At 38.7% G+C, this 20,091-nt stretch overlaps 2 protein-coding genes across 4 annotated transcripts in view; one reads left to right on the plus strand and one right to left on the minus strand.

Moving 5' to 3' along the window:
• Nucleotides 1–8,293, plus strand: part of CHRM5 (cholinergic receptor muscarinic 5) — a 47,913-nt gene extending 39,620 nt beyond the window's left edge. Inside the window, exon 2 of the mRNA XM_064424167.1 lies at nucleotides 3,851–8,293. Coding sequence (XP_064280237.1) covers nucleotides 3,934–5,514 — 1,581 coding nt within the window. The 5' untranslated portion in view covers nucleotides 3,851–3,933 and the 3' untranslated portion in view covers nucleotides 5,515–8,293. The remainder of the gene's footprint in view (nucleotides 1–3,850) is intronic.
• Nucleotides 8,294–12,067: 3,774 nt separating this feature from the next.
• On the minus strand, nucleotides 12,068–19,207 carry LOC135303019 (fibrinogen-like protein 1-like protein). 3 transcript variants are annotated; one of them, XM_064424177.1, is made up of 4 exons: nucleotides 18,862–19,207; nucleotides 18,723–18,777; nucleotides 14,586–14,770; nucleotides 12,068–13,111 (listed from the first exon to the last, which is right to left on the minus strand). In XM_064424177.1, the coding sequence occupies exons 2-4, from the start codon at nucleotides 18,749–18,751 to the stop codon at nucleotides 12,411–12,413; spliced, it is 915 nt and encodes a 304-aa protein (XP_064280247.1). In that variant the 5' UTR covers nucleotides 18,752–18,777; nucleotides 18,862–19,207; the 3' UTR covers nucleotides 12,068–12,410. The 3 variants fall into 3 exon arrangements, with proteins under 3 accessions (XP_064280247.1, XP_064280249.1, XP_064280248.1); XM_064424179.1 differs by having other exon boundaries at nucleotides 18,723–18,863; XM_064424178.1 differs by lacking the exons at nucleotides 18,723–18,777; nucleotides 18,862–19,207 and adding an exon at nucleotides 16,496–16,654.
• Between the last annotated feature and the right edge of the window lie 884 nt (nucleotides 19,208–20,091).

Genomic DNA, 20,091 nt, shown 5'->3' on the forward strand with positions numbered 1-20,091 from the left:
GCACACAAGCAAATAAAAAAAGTAACAGGGAGAAGCTTTGGCAAGCACATTGCAAAGACATCCAAGCAATACTCATGCAGCCACCACAGGTCTGACAGAATGAGATGGAGCTAATAAAACCTGGTGAACCCAAGCTGTGCCTGCATCTGTGGTGCAATTAATCTGTGACACGAACAATCTGCCTTCAGATAACTGTAAGCTGACTTTATGCACAAATTTAGCAACTCACAATAATTAATACTTACAGATAGATTGAAAAAACCCCATCATTACTACTTGGCAGCACATAACAAATACCATTGCAACTCACAAGCGTGAACATCATGCATTAATAATTATGAGACATAGCAAAGTCATGATACTGTGCATATGCATTTTAATTTTATAATTTAGTTTTGATGTCCCTATTATTATCATCCCTTATGATAGACAATGAACATAAATTATGTTACTGTAGCACACAGAAGTCCCACTCACAGACTCTGTTAGCCTGAGTGATATACAAATAGATGACAAAAGGTAACACCACAAAGTGTTAATGCAGATCTATGAAACAAAAGAGGATAGAGAATGATGAGGTGACAAGAGTGGCCAACATGCCAAAAAGAGATTTTTGCGTACTTGTAAGTCAACTGTTGTCAACTTTATAGACATCACAGTAAAATAGCCCATTAGGGAGGAAAGGCTTTGCATGATCAAATAGTGCTTTTTATTAACAAATTATTAAGAAATTATGTCGTTTCCATAATGTATTATCAGTATTTATCCAACCCATGTCAGTTTAAACCAAGAACATCTGTGTCACAACAACTGCAACAACAACAACAATTTCTGGTTCTCCTGTTGCTCTGAAGCCTGCAATCCACGTGGTGTAGTTCAAGCAGCGTTTCTTCCTAATTGCTAATGTTAGGGAATGTAAGTGACCTGAGAGGGGGGGGACACTTGCCTTCTATGGTAAAGACAAAGCATTACAGGCCACAGCATCTATACACTTTCCAGTCTTCTTTCTTCTGGGGCAAGTGCCATTTTTGGCAAAAAAAAAAAAAAAAGGAAGAAACTTGAAACAATGGCTGCTCAAACCTGGGAGTTAGGTAAATGCAGTTTGTAAAGGTTTATTCATATACCTGATATTCATAGCTGTGCCTTTTTAAGACCATCCCTAGCCTTAGCTGATATCATGCAAAAGCCCAAGGCCAGCGAGTTGTACCGCTGGCCCTTTCCTGTGCTACATCGCAGCCAGGCAGCAGCTACAGCTACACCTGGCCTTCTATCTCCTCAGTCCTGGCTCAGATCTTGACTCAGACCTGCTGGCTGAGCTTCCTGCCTTGGTCTCAGACGTGTCATCACTCCAGACTTGCTATGCAAGCCCTGGACTATCACTGCCTCTCGAGTTCTCATGAGCCAAACGTGCTTCTCCACATCCTGCTGGTTCTTGGTCAGGCCTCAGCTCCCAGCTGCTGTGGCGTTGTCCTCACCTTCCCTCACAGAGTGAACAGCCCTCATTGTTCCCTGAGATTGCCACACTAAACCCACTGCCACACTGCTGTGCTTGAAAATGTAGTCACATGGAGCTTTTAATACACAGAACAACTTTGTGCTGTCCACAGAAAAAGAAGGATAAGACGTGTGAAGTAACAGAAACAGAGATTCCTCTCTCACTGCTCAGTTACCTGGAACAGCCATGCAGCTGCTCCACACACCTTTGTTTCACATGAAATGAATTCCTACCCTTCCAAGTTTTTGTAAAGATTTGTAAAGCCAGTGCACCAGCCATCAAGACAGCTCTGACTTGGGGGAGATCTTTCCAGAATGCAGAACCAGGATGAAATGTCCTTCTTTGCATAGGACTAATTAGAACTGCTGTAGAACTTCAGCTATTCTTGGCTGCTACACTGGCTCTGGAGGTTGGAGAGAGAGCCAAGCATACAGATGGTCAACATGCATGTATTATGATTGTTGCTAGTCTGCAAGGTCTATACATGAATTAGAATCCTGTTGAATTCAGCTCAGTGTATAAGCAGAATACAAATGCAGAAAAATTTAAATATAAAATGGGAGATGACAGACACACATAGATGGAGGAGAACCATTCGGAGAAGTACAATAGGCAGAAGTCTCAGTATATCAGGAAACTTACCATTATCCAGTTTCATCACAGCAAGAGATCACCATTTAAGCAGGGTTTGAAGTAGAAACATGATACACTTCTCTGGATGTTTAGGAGACCTGGGGAAAAAACTGAAGGAAACAGTAAAAGCAATTAAGAATCAGAGAATTGTAGAACAATCAAGGCTGGAAGAGGCCTGTAAAATCAAGTCCAGAACCCAGAACTACCACTGTAACCCCTAAACCACTAAACCAGTGCCAGGTCCAGGCACCTCTTAAACACCTCTAAGGTTGGACAAAGAGGACAATGAAAGAAAATTACATATTTTTCTGAAAGTTCAACTAGTGTCTGTAAAAACTTCTATTCAGCTGGGAGAGACAGGGCACAACTTCTTGGCTCAAAAGTCAGATGTAGGAAAGAGATGGTCTGTAAAAGATTGCAGTTAATAAAAGACACTTGCCAAGACCAAAGAAAACAATGTTCTGAGAGTTAGGATGAAAGATGAACAGAGAAGTGGTGTGGATGGATAGGGAGGACTATATAATAGAGATCTGATGTAGAGAGAATCTTAAAGACTTAGAAATGGACTTTATTCATGTGATAATTTTAGCTGAACCTATGTCTGCTTTGAAAAAAGAGGTCATACCAGCTTTATACAGACCAAAAGCCCAGTAGAAAAATCTGTTAACAATTTAGTTTTCATTTCTGACTTTAAAAACTGAATGCTATTTGGCTATTTCAAAATTACACAGTTTAGTGAAACTAAGTGTTGAATAAGTGATTAGCATCACCTGATGTGATGGAATTACCAAAAACCCAGGAGGTATCTTTGAAAGAAATCTTGCCTAATACAGGTTCACTGGCACGAGAAATGTCAGTGAGGAATGTAGAAAGCAATGGATGTCAGTGGCATGTATGCATTAATAGAGTGGTTCTGTTTTCATCTTTTAGTGCTTATGCAAGTATTAAATTGGTATGTAAAATGGGTTGCATTAAATTTGCATTTTTTACCAGTGTGGTTATCTTCTGTTTCTTCCTTTGCAATTTACTGCACTGTATCCTCAATCCTACATTCACTCATCCCAAGTTCCCAGACTGTACTTTCATGCTTAACCCCATCAGCCTCCTCTGTCCTAAGACCTCTCGATTGAATTTTGTCCACAAACATCTTCTTGGCCTCGCCTGCTTCATTTGCTCGAAGATTGCCCTCCATTGCCTCAAGCACTTCTAACACCTATTTGTTTCTTGCTGTCACCATGCTAGTGTGGCTCCTAACTCCCATGCACCCCCAGTATTTGCTTGCTCTCTTTCTGTTGTGGGTGACTTTTACAAATTTTTCAAAGATAATTCCTGAAACCTTGGTCTGCATTTTAAATAATGTAGGAAACCACACAGTGACTCACTGTCTTAACTGCAAAACTTTAAATGTCTGTGTTTGAGAATACGTAGAGTGTTCCTAAGATACTCAAAATGTAAGAGCTGGGGTGGTTGACTGTCTTGTGAAATAATATTTAGATTGCATTTTGAAATGCCATAAAATGCCAGAGCACATTGTCCTAGGATGTACATTTGTGTGTTTTACTTATGTTCACAATTGTAGAAATAACAATCAAAATGCAAAAAGACAGCACAAATAATGTGATTGGTTGTTTCACAAGTGTTTTCATAGTAACTATTGGAAATGTGTGCTATTTAATGAGCTAATTAAATTTTCTGATTTTTTTTTTCCTTTGATCTTTATAGCTATCTCCACAAGGATGCTTCTGATTACAGAAAGCAGTATGCAGCAGTGCTAAGGTCCTGATGACAATACACCAAGGACAAGAATGGAAGTCAATTTATTCAGCAATTCTACTGTTGTAAACAGTTCATCCATCAACCATAAGCAGTTAGAAGGGCATAGCCTCTGGGAAGTCATTACTATTGCCACTGTAACTGCAATTGTAAGTTTAATAACCATAGTGGGAAATATTCTTGTAATGATATCCTTTAAGGTTAACAGTCAGCTCAAAACTGTCAACAATTATTACTTGCTCAGCCTTGCCTGTGCAGATCTCATCATTGGGATATTTTCCATGAACCTTTATACCTCCTATATACTCATAGGCCATTGGACTCTTGGAAGCCTCGCCTGTGACCTGTGGCTAGCACTGGACTATGTAGCTAGCAATGCCTCAGTAATGAACCTCCTAGTCATCAGTTTTGACAGATATTTTTCCATCACAAGGCCTTTAACTTACAGGGCCAAACGCACACCCAAAAGAGCTGGCATCATGATTGGTATGGCTTGGCTCATTTCCTTCATGTTGTGGGCACCTGTAATCTTGTGCTGGCAGTATTTTGTGGGTGAACGAACAGTGCCACCTGATGAGTGCCAGATACAGTTTCTGTATGAACCCATTATTACCTTTGGTACTGCAATTGCTGCTTTTTACATTCCAGTGTCTGTGATGACCATTCTGTACTGCCGTATTTATAAAGAGACCGAGAAACGCACCAAGGACCTCGCTGAGCTGCAGGGCTCAGAGTCTGTGGCAGAGTATGAGACAATAAAGCCTCAGAAAACTCTCCTGAAGTCTTGCTTCAGTTGCAAGCAACAAAACTTAGTCAAAAGAGAGAGGTGTCAGGCTTCTTGGTCTTCATCTAGCCGAAGTACGTCAGCTACAGCGAAGGCCTCCCAGGCAGCGAGTGCTTGTATGGACTGGGCCAAGGCTGACCAGTTGACCACCTGCAGCAGCTACGCGTCGTCAGAAGACGAGGATAAACTTGCCACTGACTCAGTTTTCCAAGTAACTTACAAAAGTCCATCTAAAAGTAAGGCAGAAGAGTATAATGAGACTACAGATGTTGTTGTCAAAGACCAACCTGAAGAAAGGGATTTTGAGAACCAGAAATACTTTTTGTCACCTACCAAAGAACACGCACAAAAAAGTAAAAAATGTGTGGCCTATAAATTCCGTTTGGTGGTTAAGGCTGATGGCACTCAGGAAGCCAACAATGGTTGCCGAAAAGTAAAAATAACTCCTGCTGCTCTGTCAAAGGACCCTTCCATCAAAAGCATGGATCCAAATATAAATAACCAAATCACCAAAAGGAAACGGATGGTTCTTATAAAGGAACGCAAAGCAGCACAGACTTTAAGTGCCATTCTTTTGGCTTTTATCATCACATGGACTCCCTACAATATCATGGTTTTGATCTCCACATTTTGCTCTGACTGCATCCCCCTAACACTGTGGCACCTTGGATATTGGTTATGCTATGTGAACAGCACTGTTAACCCCATTTGTTATGCCCTCTGTAATAAAACTTTCAGGAAGACTTTTAAGATGCTGCTTTTCTGCCAGTGGAAAAAGAAAAAAGTGGAAGAGAAACTATACTGGCAGGGCAATACCAGACTGCCATAATCATTCTTATATAAGAAATAAGGAGAAATATAGATATTGATGTAACCTAACAAATTCTGTATTTTCAAAGCCATTGCTGTTGTGTCTAGTGGTTAAAAACTCTGCTGAAAAGTTAAACTTTGCATGAAGGTAGTGTGCTTGGGATAAAAATGTCAGCAGCTGCTATGAGCAACAAAGGTTGTTTTTGACTATGCAGTAGAATTGCATTACAATTATTGTGTTTGGTGTCCTTTCTTTCAGTCCGAGAATAGGTGGACTAAACTATAAACTACTAGAAATTAGACGGGGATGATCATCCAGTCATCAGGTTAGGTCATTCAGGCTGTCTCCCTGTAGAGCAGAACTGTTTCTTTCTATAGTTCTTTGCTAGTGTATTGTTTATGTAGTTTTCAGTGTTCCAAGCAATGCAGCCTGTGCTACCTCTGTTTTGAGGCTTTACCATCAGCTGTTGAGATGAAACAAGGACTATCTAAAGGGTAAACGCTGTCATCCCCAATTCTTAGTGGTTAGGGAGATTCATAATACTCCAAGTGAACACACATATTATAGGACAATATATAACTGAGAAAATGTCCACTTTAAGGATGACTCTTGTGGAGACTTAGGAAGGGCTTATAGTAGAAAGGCTTATAGTGAAGAAATAGATAATGCATTTTGTACATGAAGGAGCCAGTCCCAATATAATTTCCATCCTGCAAGTCGCTGTCATTTGTAAAAATGGTGATACCTCCAAATTTCTCCAGTTCCCAGTACCTCTGAAGGAAATTATAAAATATTATTCACAGTGACAATGGTACAAATCAGAACTGACTGTACAGCATAATGGACACAGTCTGTCTACAACAGAAGGAAAGTCTTTTTTGCAACCTCCTTTGTTGTGCTACACCTTGCTTTGAAAGTTTCCATAACATTTACCTATATATAAACAGTGAGAGAACGGGCATCCTGTAAAGAGGAAAGATTTTTTAAGCAACTTTTTAATGTTTCTGTAACACTATTAGAAACACTTCGAATTCTTTGTTGTTAGATAGCTTTACAAGTACTAGTCAGGCGCTATCTTCAGGCAGTCTCTTTGGTCCAGCAAAACCACATCTGCTACAGATGTGGCTGAAGGCAACACCCCTGGTGGCTGTGGCTGCTGGGACTGGGTTGTACTGACCTAGTTACGAGCTGAGACTGAACACTGGCTGAGATTTGAGAGGGCTTTTGGTGCCAGAGCTGAGCTGCCTGTGCCTTCCTGATGTCTGTGCTAGATTGGCCGGAGCCCTGCAGCACTGACCAAGTGAGTGGGTAAGCAAGGGGCTGCCTTCAGCAGAAGGCCTTTGGAACAGAGCTGGTGACCTCCTTGTGGTGGGAACAAACAAGAAGCTTCAGAAAAGGTCCTGCAAAAACAAAGTTAACAGCAACAGGAGTCATGAGGTGTGGAAGTACTAAAGAAAAATGTTTATGAGGGAATGAGAAAGATCTTCATGTACAAAAAGGTCAAATTCAGTTCTAGCCTTTCTTGCAAAATTCTGAATGAGAAACTTTGGAATATTAGTTTGAGACAATCTTCATATTATATCTACTGTACACTTTAGCAGGACATTGCAGTGGTGACTTTACCCAGGTGCACATTTCAGGGATTGTAGAAGTCATCGTGAATGTACCACTGCTCTCAGTGAAATTGTTTATGTAACCTATTAAATTATCATAGCATTAGAATGTTCTCCTACAGATAGATAAATCCTCCGTGTCAACAATGACAGTACAAATGATTAATATTTTTTTAGCCCCAGTGTCCACAGGGGAAAATTTTGTCAGTGAAAGATTAGCAGTGTACTAATGCAAAATATGTTCTCTAAGCCCCATGGTTAATTTGTAGCACACCATACTGGGCCTATTATGTTTTGTGCATTAGCATATGGTTACTTATGAAAGGAAAGCAGAGGTCTTTATAAAAACTCTTTCATCAGCTTTGTTCTGTCACTATCCAGAGCTTTTCCTGTGTACAGTAACTATGTACAAATTGGTTATTAGAGTGGGTTTATTTTATATTACATCAGACCAGTCATTCAGTAAACTATGTTTGATTTTTAGCAAATGAATGTGTCTCTCTGGGGGCACAAGCTGTAGTTAAAGGCAAAATTTATGAGGTAGTAACAGTTCCTGCTAGCTGCACTGTTATTGCTGAAATGAAGCATTGTCTCTTGCTGGAATTAAATGGAGTATTTTAATTTTTTTTTGTTTTTGAAGTCTGTTGATCAAGAATGATCTGTAAATGTTTATGGACTCTGCTCAGTAAATGTATTAGAATATACAGTGATGGATGCAACAGTGTTGGTTCAATGTAATTGTGAAATATGTGCACAAATTATGCTGCTAGCACCTAACCATGTGAGGGATTACATGGCCACACATGAGTACATTGTAAATATCAAGAATTGTCTAAAGAGGTGTATGTTACTTTATTGTTATGTAGGATGCTTATTCTTAAAAAACATCAAAACCTCAAAAAGACAAATGTGGTCCTCATCAGAGTATCAGTTAGTACTTGATTGCACTTTGTATCTTTTAAAAAATGTTGTGGAATTTCTGCAGTGTAGGAAAATCTTGTTATCTTGTTATCTGTCCTTTTAATGACATTTTTACTGATCCTGTGTATGTGATTGTTGTCATGGACTAATGAAATGCTTTTTGTAAAACTACATTTTGGTTTTACATAATTTCATACACATACATATATATAGATATGTATGTATTGTCAATATAGATGCTTAAATACACATCCCTAACTAAGCTTTTCAGAGACCCAGCACCTTTTGTATTTTAAAGTATTGAATTTTCCCACAAACCAGGAGTATGATTTTTGTCTCTCCCTTTTCATATGTATGCCACCATCCCTACATATTCCAGATCCCCATAATTTGTCAACTAACATTCATTTTTTGCAAATATGATTTATGTTTGTAGATAAATGTAATGCTCCTGCAGCTGCTGGATAGTCAGTGGCTTCTCTGTTTTGAAACACAGGCTAAACCTTAACTCTAGAAAATGACATGGTGTCTTTTCACTTCACTACTTGACTTTAACCCCCACAAGTCAGTAAGAGGCCACTCTCTTTCTCATGTGGTCTCCCCCAAATCTCCATTACCACCTTTTGAACTCTTTAAGAAATGTTCTTACACATACATTTGACAATTGTCATAAAACTTTGAGCTTTAATAAGCTTCTTTATGATTTTATTAATAGTTACCCCATAAATAGTTAAAGCAATTAAAAATTTATAACATCGTGTTGTAAAACAGGTGATAAACTATGTCTACTAGTGGTTTCAGAAAGAAATGGTGTTACAATTGTTTTTTCCATCTTGGTAAATGTATTTTTTTACAATTAAGGAACTTCAGTCATATTACACACACTGAAAGCACTGACTTTCACTCAGTATTTTTTCCATTGGTCACTAAATGTCACTAGTTTCTTCATGTATCTGCTGATATACCAAAGTCAGTCCTCCTCAAATAAACCAAACATTTCAAATCCTTCAGAAGTTTTCTTCTCTGCAGGTCCTCCTCCAGACCCTGATTGCTGATGGCTTCTGTTTCAGTAGACCTCTTAAACTGCGGGGACTTTTACTGAATTTCTGGATTGCAGTGCCAAGATCAAAGCTGAAATATCTTTTAATCCTTACGTGCAGCAGCAACCTAGACGTAGTGGAGGTCAGATAGTTGTTTTTAGTGTGTGCTGTCCATAAGGCTTCCTTTAGTGTGCAATTCATCAGGTAGCTGTAGGAGGAAGAGTGGAGAGAGGGTACAGTGGAGGATTCAGCTGGATTCAGCTCTGTAGCCCCCCACTCTGACTGTGGTCTGATGCCTTCTGAAACACAAAAGACATGAGAATGACTAAAAGACTCTTTGTCAATTCTAGTAGGAGGAAATCAGGCCATACAGCTAAAATTGTTAATTTTTTGATACAGTGTATTGCATCAATAAATTAAAAACCTTAGTCAGTTAGCCCCTAAAATCACTTTGTCATACTTCTAAATCCATGGTTATACACAAAAAATAAGGTTACCTGAACTCTGTAAAGTCAGAAACAAAAGCAAACACTTTCTCATATGAAAACTGAATTATTTTAAAAGACAAATAATAAACAAATTCTGAGTTGATTAATGTGGTATTGTATGTGAGAGTGTGTGTACTTTCCTGCTGTTGACAATATAAATGCAGAGAAATGCAAAGTAGGAGAGGTAAAGAAAACTATTTCACTGCTGTTGTTCAGAGATTGCATGGTTGAAGTGGAACATGCCTCCCATTCACAGGTGCTTAGAGCTGGAGCTTTCACTCTAGACCTTGTCATACTTACTCAGTTTGGAAGGCTGTTTATTTGACCAAATAAATTTGTTTCAGCAGCTACTTCTGGGAAGACCCTCGTTCTTTCCCATACTGCAGGAGACAGTAAATTCAGGAAAGGCTAAGAGAGAGAGTATAAGAGAAATGTGATTGGCAAAAGAACTTAGGAGACGTAGGATAGGAACCCCTATGTTTCAGTCTGTGATTTCAATGAGTGGTGATGAAGGCCAGATGCCTTCAGCATCACTCTGGGTATCTGGTGATCAACGTTCAGAAATGGAAGAAAAAAAATCTGTTCAGTTAAGATAGTCTTTTGCTAAGGAATTATGAAGTAAAGTTTAGTCTACTTCTAAAGGTTCCATGCTGATGGATGTTCTAGAATATTCTTAGTCATTTTCTTCCTTAGTCCCTAACCCACTACTTAGTCCCTAACCGAGCTCTATTAGTCATTTCCATCCATACTTTGTTCAGAAGTTTGGAATGTAGCTCAGTCCCTGAGTTCAATTAAATGTCTCAGGTTTTTTGCTGGCAAACTTCTTGTTATGAGTTTTTACTACATTTAAATCTAATTTTCGTAGTGGAATTCAGTGCATAGGTTTGTAAGGCTAGTTAAAGTATTAACTAGAGTCCCTCTGGCACTGGGCAGCTGGGTTTGTTCTGCTGGTGCCCAAGTTATTCATACTGCTTATTTGCAGAGTCCTTACCTCCAAAATCCTCTAAAACATGCTAAGGGCGTGCTGCAGAGTAGGTTATCTGCCTTTGATGATCAGATGCAGCCTGTGGACTCTCCCTTCCACACTCCCATGTCACGGTCATTAAAACCACATTTTTGGAAGGTGTGTGAACATCTGGCTATATGGCCAGGGATTCTAACAAAAGCTTTGTGAGACTGGCAGCACTCAGGTGATTTTCTTGTATCGTCAGCCCAACTTTAGAGGCATCCTGATAGAATTATGCAGAACCCACATTAAATTGACTCAATGACATAAACTCAATTCAGGTACTAACCATTTCTTCTCCTATCACACTGCTGTCTTTGAACACACATTCAGGGGGAAAAAAATCAAATGCTGCAAAATTGGCATGTGTGCTATATTGGCCTCACCCACATCACATAGCTGTATCTCTCTGAAAATGTTGCAGTGCATCAAGAAAACTAAAAATTGCTTTCTTGGCTTTTCTGCTTCCAAAACAGTTTCTCATCTTAAGTATCATGACAGTATTGGTCCTCTCAAAATACAAAAGAATTTATTTTCTGAAACAATTTTCATGAAAATTATAAATAGTGTTTTAAATTAAAAAGCAGGAATTTGACAGTATCTGTTGGTGGAGTTTCTTTAACTGAAATATCAAAAAAACCACACATGATAATCTAATTACTATTCTGACATTTTGTAAAGGCAACAATAAGAACTCTTCAGTTGTCATTCAGTTATTCCAATGATACAGAACTGTGTGAAGCAACTCAAACAGTGGTAAAAGAAAACAAGGTTTTCAAGGTTATAAAATTTAAATCCTTTTGTTTATTGTTTTAAAACAGAATAATTTATAATGAAACTTTATTTTATTTTATAATTAGAAAAAAGGCACTGTTTAGTTGATGTCAAGATTGAGTACTAAAACAACTGAAATTATTAAATATGAAATAAAGGCAACATTCTCTTCTTTTCTCACAGTGGTATGAAAAAAAAAAGCTGAAGCACAGCATGGAACAGTCAAATAATGGTAAATAAAGTGGAGTAATTCAGGTAAAAATGGAGGAATAAATAAGCAATTGCAATATCAATCTGATCTTTTTAAAATGTATTCGCAGAGTTTCTTGGGGGAAAAATTCAGAGGGGTTGTAAGCTTTGGATCAGTGGCTATCAATGGGAAATCTGGCAATCCCATTAGTGCTGAGTGTTCTAAAATGAAGGCAGAAAAGAAAAGCCTGTGCTGAATACTTCACTGTATATGGGATCATTAAAAAGTAGAGATAAAAGAGTCAATGAAGGGGGAAAGAAGCCATGGGAGATGAGGTTAATTCCAATTTTAAATATTAAAATAACATTCACTAATGTTAGAAAGAAAAGGCCCATTGGAGTCCTATGATACACAGTACCCTTCAGTATGCATTTTGTAAATGTAGGTATTTGACTGGAAATTTCCTCTCTGCATGATATATGAAGATGTGCAATTATAGATGTGCAATCAATAATGAACATTGACACCAGAGCAAAACCTTCTGAAATGCATTTTTATTCATGTATATATTGTACAAGACATCACATCCTGGATTTCATATCGGACTTGTCTTATGGCTAAAATAGCATAAAATTAATTATTTAAATCTTCTGGTTATATAAATCTTGTGGTAAAGGCCTCAGTTTCTGACAGTTTCTCACTTGTATGGTTGGCAAATCTCTGTGACATGTTCCAGTCCTGGACAATATGACAACATAAAGCCCTTACAGAGGCCAAATTTAAATTTCCAGTCGTGGTTACTTAGGGTTATTACTCAGTCAGTGAGTTCACTTCAGTCACTTGAGAAAGAGTCCCTGTTCCTGTTAGATACATATGGCTTGTCTACAGTTCAACTTTCTGACAGGAGCAGGCCTTGGTAGGGTACGACTGGTGCTGCTCGATGGGTTTGATCATCATCCATGCAAACTTGCAGGGATGTTGCTTGCTGCAGTCTTTTTGCCAGTATATCATGTTCCTGCGGTTCAGGTTTGCCCCAGCACACGCATCGTACCACCAGCCTCCTCCAGGAATGCCATTGAGTTCCAGCTTAGCACAATTCATAAAGTAATTGTCATTGTCTCTGTCCTTGGTGGTAAACTTCTGGTTGTCATGGAGATAAGCTTCTGTGTCCAGGGTCAGAGCATCAGTGGCGTTGCCTTTGTAAAGACCAACCCTGATTCGATATTGGGACTCTTCCCCCTCAATCAGGAATGGCTCATACTGTCCCCATTTGACTTCAGCATTTAGATTTACAAGTTTAACTCCAAGTATATATTGCACTGAGCTGCCAGTTAACTGATGCATGTATTCATTTCCTAGCCAGTGGTTCTCATGAACAGAGCCAAATCCATATTTGTAGTCCTGCCAGGTCCTGTCAAAGTCGACAGTGCTGTTGGCTGTAATGTGCTGGATTACTGTCCAACCCCCATCCTGCATGTTACAAAAGACAACAATTGGTTCCTCTTTTGGTCGGATGATGTAAAGGCCATCTCTGGAATTTCCTTTGGAGTGCTTTAAAATCTCAAAACAATCCCTTGGATAGTCTGAGTAAAAAAAATAAAAAAAATTAAAAAAAAAAAAACCCAAACACACACAAATTAAAGTAAATTCTGTTCAAATAATACATTTCATAAATTGAACTCTGACCTTCAGAGTGACTGAATGACTCTCTTCAGACTGGAAGCTGCCTGACTTCATTGCAGCTTATGGCCGTTTATTCAGCTAAAGGGGGAAGATTTGGGAGGAACATGCAGGAAATATTCAGAAATTCAAAAAATGGTTTGTTACTCTGTCATACAACAGAAGTATGATTTAGTATTTATGACAGAAATGTGGTTGACAAGCCAAAATCTATGTGCAGATCATTCTTTTTCTACCAGTGTTCTTCCAGACTAGGCAGCAAGTCTGCAATTCCCTGTGCCATCTGTAGGATAATTGAGTTTAATAACTAGACCTAGTCTTTTCCTCAATGAACGAATTAATTTCTCTTGAACCAATTTATACTTCAGGCACCTCTAACATCCTTGTGTTAAATTCTGAAAGGTATGCCATGTGTTCACTGATAAAAGGGAGATATTAAAGCATATTTTTAGTTAATATAAGGCTCATAAACAACTGAGGATTTTCTTAGGATGAGTTCTTTTCACTCAAACTCTAGGCTAAATTTTATCATGGATTTGCAGCTAGGACTACAATTCTGATCAGTGCTGAACACCAGTATCAGGAAGATGGATGAAACTCCTTTTTCCATTTTATTGCTTATCCAGCAGACTCAGAGGGTAACAAAAATGTCATATAAGGTTTGGGTTGACCCCCTCTATTGGGCTAAAATATTTACTGGGGTTTTTTAAATGTAATGTGTATATAAGGTAACTTCTTGCTCTAGTATAATATCTAGCATCTCTGAGACTGCAGCACAATGCTCTGAATTTTACAATTGATTCTGAGGTTTCTTAAGAGTCAGAATATAATTAATTTAAATATACATTTACATATGTATGAACTTATAGAGAGAGAACTCCTTTTGTACATAAGGATGGTATTCATTGTTCTGTTACTCAGAAATATGTTTGTAAATTGCAGTTACTTACTTTTCCATAGCGTTGAAAGGCATGTCCTTATGTCATTAAACTGTGAAATATTGGTAATTTGCATTTAATAAAAACTTGACAATTTTATTGTCTCCGTGAGAAGAATTGAGTAAAAATTACATTTGCCTGGTAGACATAGCCTACCTCACTCCAATGTGATGCCATGATTTTACAGAAGGATTATTTAAGTAATTTATATGGTGATGTCCAGGCCAGCAATACATCAGTGACCCTCACAGTTGCCCTTCTCAGTGATCATTATAGAACAACTTCTACAGAGAGGTTCAGGACTTTGTAGCAGGACATGTTCATATTGCAAATTATTCTTCCAGGGCTAGCTTTGGTATATGTTGCTTGAAAATGTTACAGCAAAGCAATAAAGTAAAACACAGAACACTTCCAAATCACTCTCTGTCTTTATGAATACCTTTCTCATTAGCATTTCCCAGTCTCTCATAGTCTCTCTGGGGGAGGAGGTGGGCATTAGCCAGGACCACTGTCTCTTTGGTGCCCAGGGACACAGTGCACTGAGAGAGCAAGAGCAGCATGAATCCTGCTGAGCTCCTCAGTGGCATCTTCCTTCTGCGCCAGTCCTCCTGCAGCAGTACAGAGCTGTAACACAGACCGCAGCTGAAAATGGCAATATTTATGACTTCTAGTACAAAAGTCCTGAAGGAGAAAGGTTTTGAAATACTGAACTTCAATACAGTAAGCCTCTGTCAAAGTGGTCTTATCCCATCTTTGAAGGACCTCTCCTTTCCTGAAGTCTCATTTCTGACAAATCATTCATTTTTCCGACACAGAGTGCTGTGCTGAGACACTTAGAACATCTCTCACCTGTCACCTTGTGCCATGCTAGGCAATGAAACATAATGCAATTTTGAGTGTGGCAAAAAGTCATCAAGAAGAATGTAATGATAAAAGAAAAGCACAACTTTTAATTATCAGAGTTGATTTTTTCTTACTCCCCAAATCCAAACTATAGTGAAATAGAGACACCAATGGTCGAAGGGACAGAAGCAGTAACATTAGCTCTGCTGACTGTTTGTAGCTCAAACAGTACTCAGAGACATGGCTTTCCTAGTGCTGGAAAGGTTTCCATGCACTGGAAAATTCACTTTATCTGATTTGTATATTTCTATCCAAAGCTTGAAATAACAGGTCACAGGTTTCCGTCAGATTTTAAAGAAAAGTTTAGTAAACAAAGCAAAATAACTTTTCTTTAGCCTCTTCAAAACCCACGAGGGTTCAACAGCTTTGAGCCTCATTTTATCCACCTTTTGGGGTACATTAATACTTCATTCAGTACAGAAGAAGGCTTAGGCTATTACTGGACTAAATCCTGGAGTCCTTACTTAGGCAAATCCCAGATTCTCTGAAGAGGAGTTTCTGTCAACAACAGCTTAGAATGAATCAGGTAAACAAATATTTCCTACACTCTCAAAGGATATATTTACTTAGTCTCAAACCAAACTATTTTAATGCTCTTTTAATTTTTTTTTTTTTTTTTAAGGACTGGGCTCCCCACAGTGGCTTTGATGAAGGCAGAAAATAGATCTACCAAAAAAGCTCTTTGGTCAGGGCTTATTTCCTGCCAGTGTCAGCACAGAGTCTGCAGAGGCCAGTACTCTTCTCCACAGTGGCTTATGTTGCAACAAAGCCACATTCCTTATAAATCTAATGACTTAGCAGCAGATTCAGCAAACAGTTTTCCAGAGTGAAAAAATTCAGTGTATTTATTTAAAAAATGCCCAAGACAAATCATTGTAATAAAGTTCAGGTTTGAGAGTTAATTTTTCTGCCTACCATACACAAAGTCAGCAAATCAGAATTTTCTATTCTACCTGAAACTATTCAGTAATAACTATGATTTAATATTAAAATATAATTTTCCATTTTATGCAAAGTTGGTCATTTGACATTGGGATCATAATAAACTCGAAAATTACCTTCCATGAAATTTGGCACAGTGCTTCCCTTTAAGCATTTAAATTCTGCTGTACTTGTATTTTCTACTGTCATATATCATCTTCCCTGAAAGCTTTGATTATTGTTGCTATTATGGAGTATTAAATTATAAATTACTTTAAATCAAACCTTAATCCACATGCCCAAATCCTGATTTTCATGAAATTTGAACTTGGATCTGGAATAGTTTTTTAAACTGTTTTGGTTTTCTTTTAGTATTTTTGAATGAGTCAGCCTTTTTTCTTCTCTTGTATTTATGCATAAACACTGAAAATTGATTTAAAGATCAATTTAATTCCAGAATAGAAATTGGTAGTAAAAATTTTTAAGAAAGCACCCAAGGAACACAGCACTGGGCAGGCACCTTACCTCTTTCAAGTGAAGACTGGCAGAGAACACAAAAGAGCTCACTCTCTACAGTTGTACTTTGCCTCTACTTAAGTCCAGGTGAATCAGTCAGATCCAATGTGCTATCTCAAATGCAGCAAAATTACATATTCCTTATTTCACACTGTGCTTAATCTGCTGCACTTTGCTCTGACATATACTTGCAATAAAGTATGTATTAATTATAAAGTACAAAGTTCTTCCATAATTATTAAAATTACATAGTAATTAAATTAAATTTCCTTTATTAACCATGAAGAAATTTTAGTTCAGTAAATTATTTATGTTGCTTAAATAGACACAGGCAGATGCTAAAATTTACTATGCCATTTTGCATAGATGAATTGTCTCAAAGCTCTACTGAAATGTAGTCACATTTAAATTGCACAGAGATTACTTGATTTTTAAGTATTAGGAACAATCCAACTATAAACCATGTTCTTACTTCATGTTTTAATGTGAATGAATCAGAAACAGTGTCTGAGAACTCTAAAAATACAGCAAACAAAAGCAGAACGGGCTGGTCAACAGGTTTCTATTTTAGTTTATGTGGAATAACAAGAGTCAGTTAACATTAGCTCAGATCAAAACTGTCATGAACTAAATAAATTAATTACTGCTATGCAGCTATGTATCTGAAAGTTCTACTGTGTGTCTGCACAGTCTTTACATGATGTCTAATCCACATTTACCCTTTCAAAGATTAGACAACATTTAAGTTTTTGAGCTCCCCCATCCACCCTGCAACCTGCTTTGATCAGATTCCATTCTTGAAACAAATCACAGTTTAAATTCATGGAACATTTAAGACCTGTGCAAGCTCTACTTTGGAATTCATATCAGCTCATAATTTCTGTTCTTCAATAATTCATCTTCAATGAGGATTTGTATTTCATGTACAATTAGATCAATACCCACAGCAAATGTCTTGGGAAATATTTGCTTGTAACATTTTAAACTCAGTGATCTTTCTCTTCCATTTTAAAGTACAAGCAACCTATTACACAGGAGGATGACCACAGGGAGTCAGAACAGTGTCTTCTCCATGACACTGATCAGTAACGGAGCTACAGGGAAAAGTTTAAGAATACATAGTCTCTGCTTTAGCATTATGAAGCTCAGGGAATTTCTGATTTTTGTGTGTTTGACAATATCTAATCTATGGCTGGTTCCAAATATTACAAGCCTTGTCTAAGGCATGAAAATACTGTATGGTAACTTATGAAATATAAAATTGCGTTGAACATACACAGATCTTGCTGAAATAGTATGGTAAGAAAAGGTAGGGGAAGGAACCTTTCCACTCTGTGTATATAGATACACTGAAATACACCATTGACCCTAGTGGTATTTATTGATGGGCCTTTCATCACCCTGGCATAAACTGGGGTGCATCTTTGGTGCCTTTGATTCCCATATATTTCATCACTGTTTATCTCCTCTCCTGTTTTTCCATTTTTCTTTACTTTCTTGCTGTTTGCTTCTTTGTTGATTTCCAGACTTTTATCTGAGCTGGCAGAGCAGAAGTGAAGTGGGAAGTGTTTAATTAGAAAAGAGAAGGGCACCAGCATTCATTCACTCATGCTCAGAAAGGCATCTATTTTTGTAGATGAAAACTTTGAAAAACAATTAAAATCTTTGCATCTCCCTCTCTGCTCTGCATTCTGAGAATAATTTTTCAGAAGTTATATCATGATCTTAAGGTCAGAGTACTTTACATAGCTATGGTTTGGTAATATACAGATTTCAAAATTAAACATTGCTACAATCACTTGTTAGCCATGTTAATTAAGATACTTTGTTTCCTAGACCAATGACCACATATTCCCTCTCTACAGTATGCTGAAATTTTAATTATTCTTCTGATTCTGCTGAGCTTTGACAAGCATTCATTTGAATTTTTCCAATTCAGGCTCTCCTGTGTGGAAGTAGTCTTTACACATTCTTCATATCCATATGCCACATGAATCCAGCCTGTTCAAATCTCTCTGCAGAGCCTTCCTGCCCTCCAGCAGATCAACACTTCCACCCAGCTTGTCTGCAAACTGACTGAGGGTGCATTCGATCCCCTTATCCAAATCATTGGTAAAGACATTAAGCAGGACTGGCTCCAAACCCGAGCCCTGGGGAGCAGCACAGGTGAGCAGTCCCCAGCTGGACCTAGCACCACTCAGCCCCCTCTGGGCCATGAGTTGAGCCACTTTCTTACCCAGAGATGAGCTCACCCCTCCAAGCCATAGGAATCCAGTCTGTCCAGGAGAGTGCTGTGGGAAACAACATCAAAGGCTTGACTAAGATCCAGGTGGACAACAGCCACAGGCTTTCTCTAATCCACTTGAGAGGGTCACCTTGTCGTGGGAGAGCCAGTTGTTCAGGGTCTTTTGCAAACCCATGCTGTGTGGGCCTGATCCCCTGGCTGTCCTGAGTGCCATCAGGATGTTCTGCTCCATGAACTTCCCAGCACCAAGGTCAGAATGACAGGCCTGCAGCTCCCTGATCCTCCTTCCAGTCTTGCAGACAGGTGTTGCATTTCCCCTAACCTTCCTGTTAGCCAGGACTGCTGGGAAATGGTGGAAAGTGGCTCAGTGAGTTCTGCCAGCTCCTAGCTGGCCCCATGAGACCTGAGTGTGTCTAAGTGGCAGAGCAGGTCACTGAGCTTTCCCCTTGGATTGTGGTGACTTCATTCTGCTCCCCATCCCTGCTTTCCAATTCACAGGGCTGAGTAACCTGAGAATAACTTGTTGTTAACCACTTTAAGCGCCTCATGTTTTCCTTGTCCTTTGTCACTGTTTACCCCTGCATCCAATAAAGAATGGAAGTTATCCTTAGCCCTCCTTTTGCTGGTTATGCATTTATAGAAACATTTTTATTGTCTTTTAGGGCAGTAGTCAGATTAAATTCTGGTTGTGCTTTGACCCTTCTAATTGTATTCCCCATAAGCTCACATTATCTTTGTAGTTCTTCTGAGATTCCTGCCCTTTCTTCCAAAGGTCATAAAATCTTTTTTCTCTGAGTTCCTGTCCAAGTTCTCTGTTCAGCCAGGCCACTCTTCGTCACCACCTTTTGGCACATGGGACAGCTTGCTCCTGCATGTAAGATTTCCCTCTTGGAGAGTGTTCTGCCTTTCTGGACTCCTTTGCACTTCGGGATGGGGGCCAATCTCTCTAGAAACCCAAGGCAGTTCTGCTGGCCCACCTCCTTCCTTCTCCAAGAATTTAAAAACCCGTCATTTCATGATCACTGTGCCCAAGATGGAATCTGTCATTATGGGAAAGGCTTTGGCACAGGCTGGCAACTTGCATACACAGGACCTTCAAAAGGCTTGGCATGGGTGATTTATGGATTTGTATGGTTGCCAGAAGCATGCAAAATGCTAATTTACATGCAAAAAAGTTGTTCATATACTAAGGAACACAGGAAACAAAGCTCTAACTGAAAAACCACATAAAACACAGAACTAAGTGTGTCAGTATCTTTCCTGAAAGAAGTTTCATAGGCACACAGCACAAGTGATTGCTTTGGGAAAACAAACAAACCAACAAAGCCCCACCAAGCAACAAAATCAGGCCATAGAAATA

This window comes from Passer domesticus, chromosome 6 (genome assembly GCF_036417665.1).
Source record: "Passer domesticus isolate bPasDom1 chromosome 6, bPasDom1.hap1, whole genome shotgun sequence".
In the NCBI taxonomy this organism is placed as follows: Eukaryota; Metazoa; Chordata; class Aves; order Passeriformes; family Passeridae; genus Passer; species Passer domesticus.

Bases quoted from the DNA above. Each gene is read 5' to 3' on its own strand.
- LOC135303019 (XM_064424179.1), bottom strand. From the start codon at position 18,793: ATGTTGTTTCCCACAGCACTCTCCTGGACAGACTGGATTCCTATGGCT. The intron at 14,771-18,722 runs GTAAGAAAGTGG...TCTGTGTTACAG, and splicing joins AGGGGTGAGCTCATCTCTGG to CTCTGTACTGCTGCAGGAGG. The intron at 13,112-14,585 runs GTATTCATAAAG...TTTTTTACTCAG, and splicing joins GGGAAATGCTAATGAGAAAG to ACTATCCAAGGGATTGTTTT.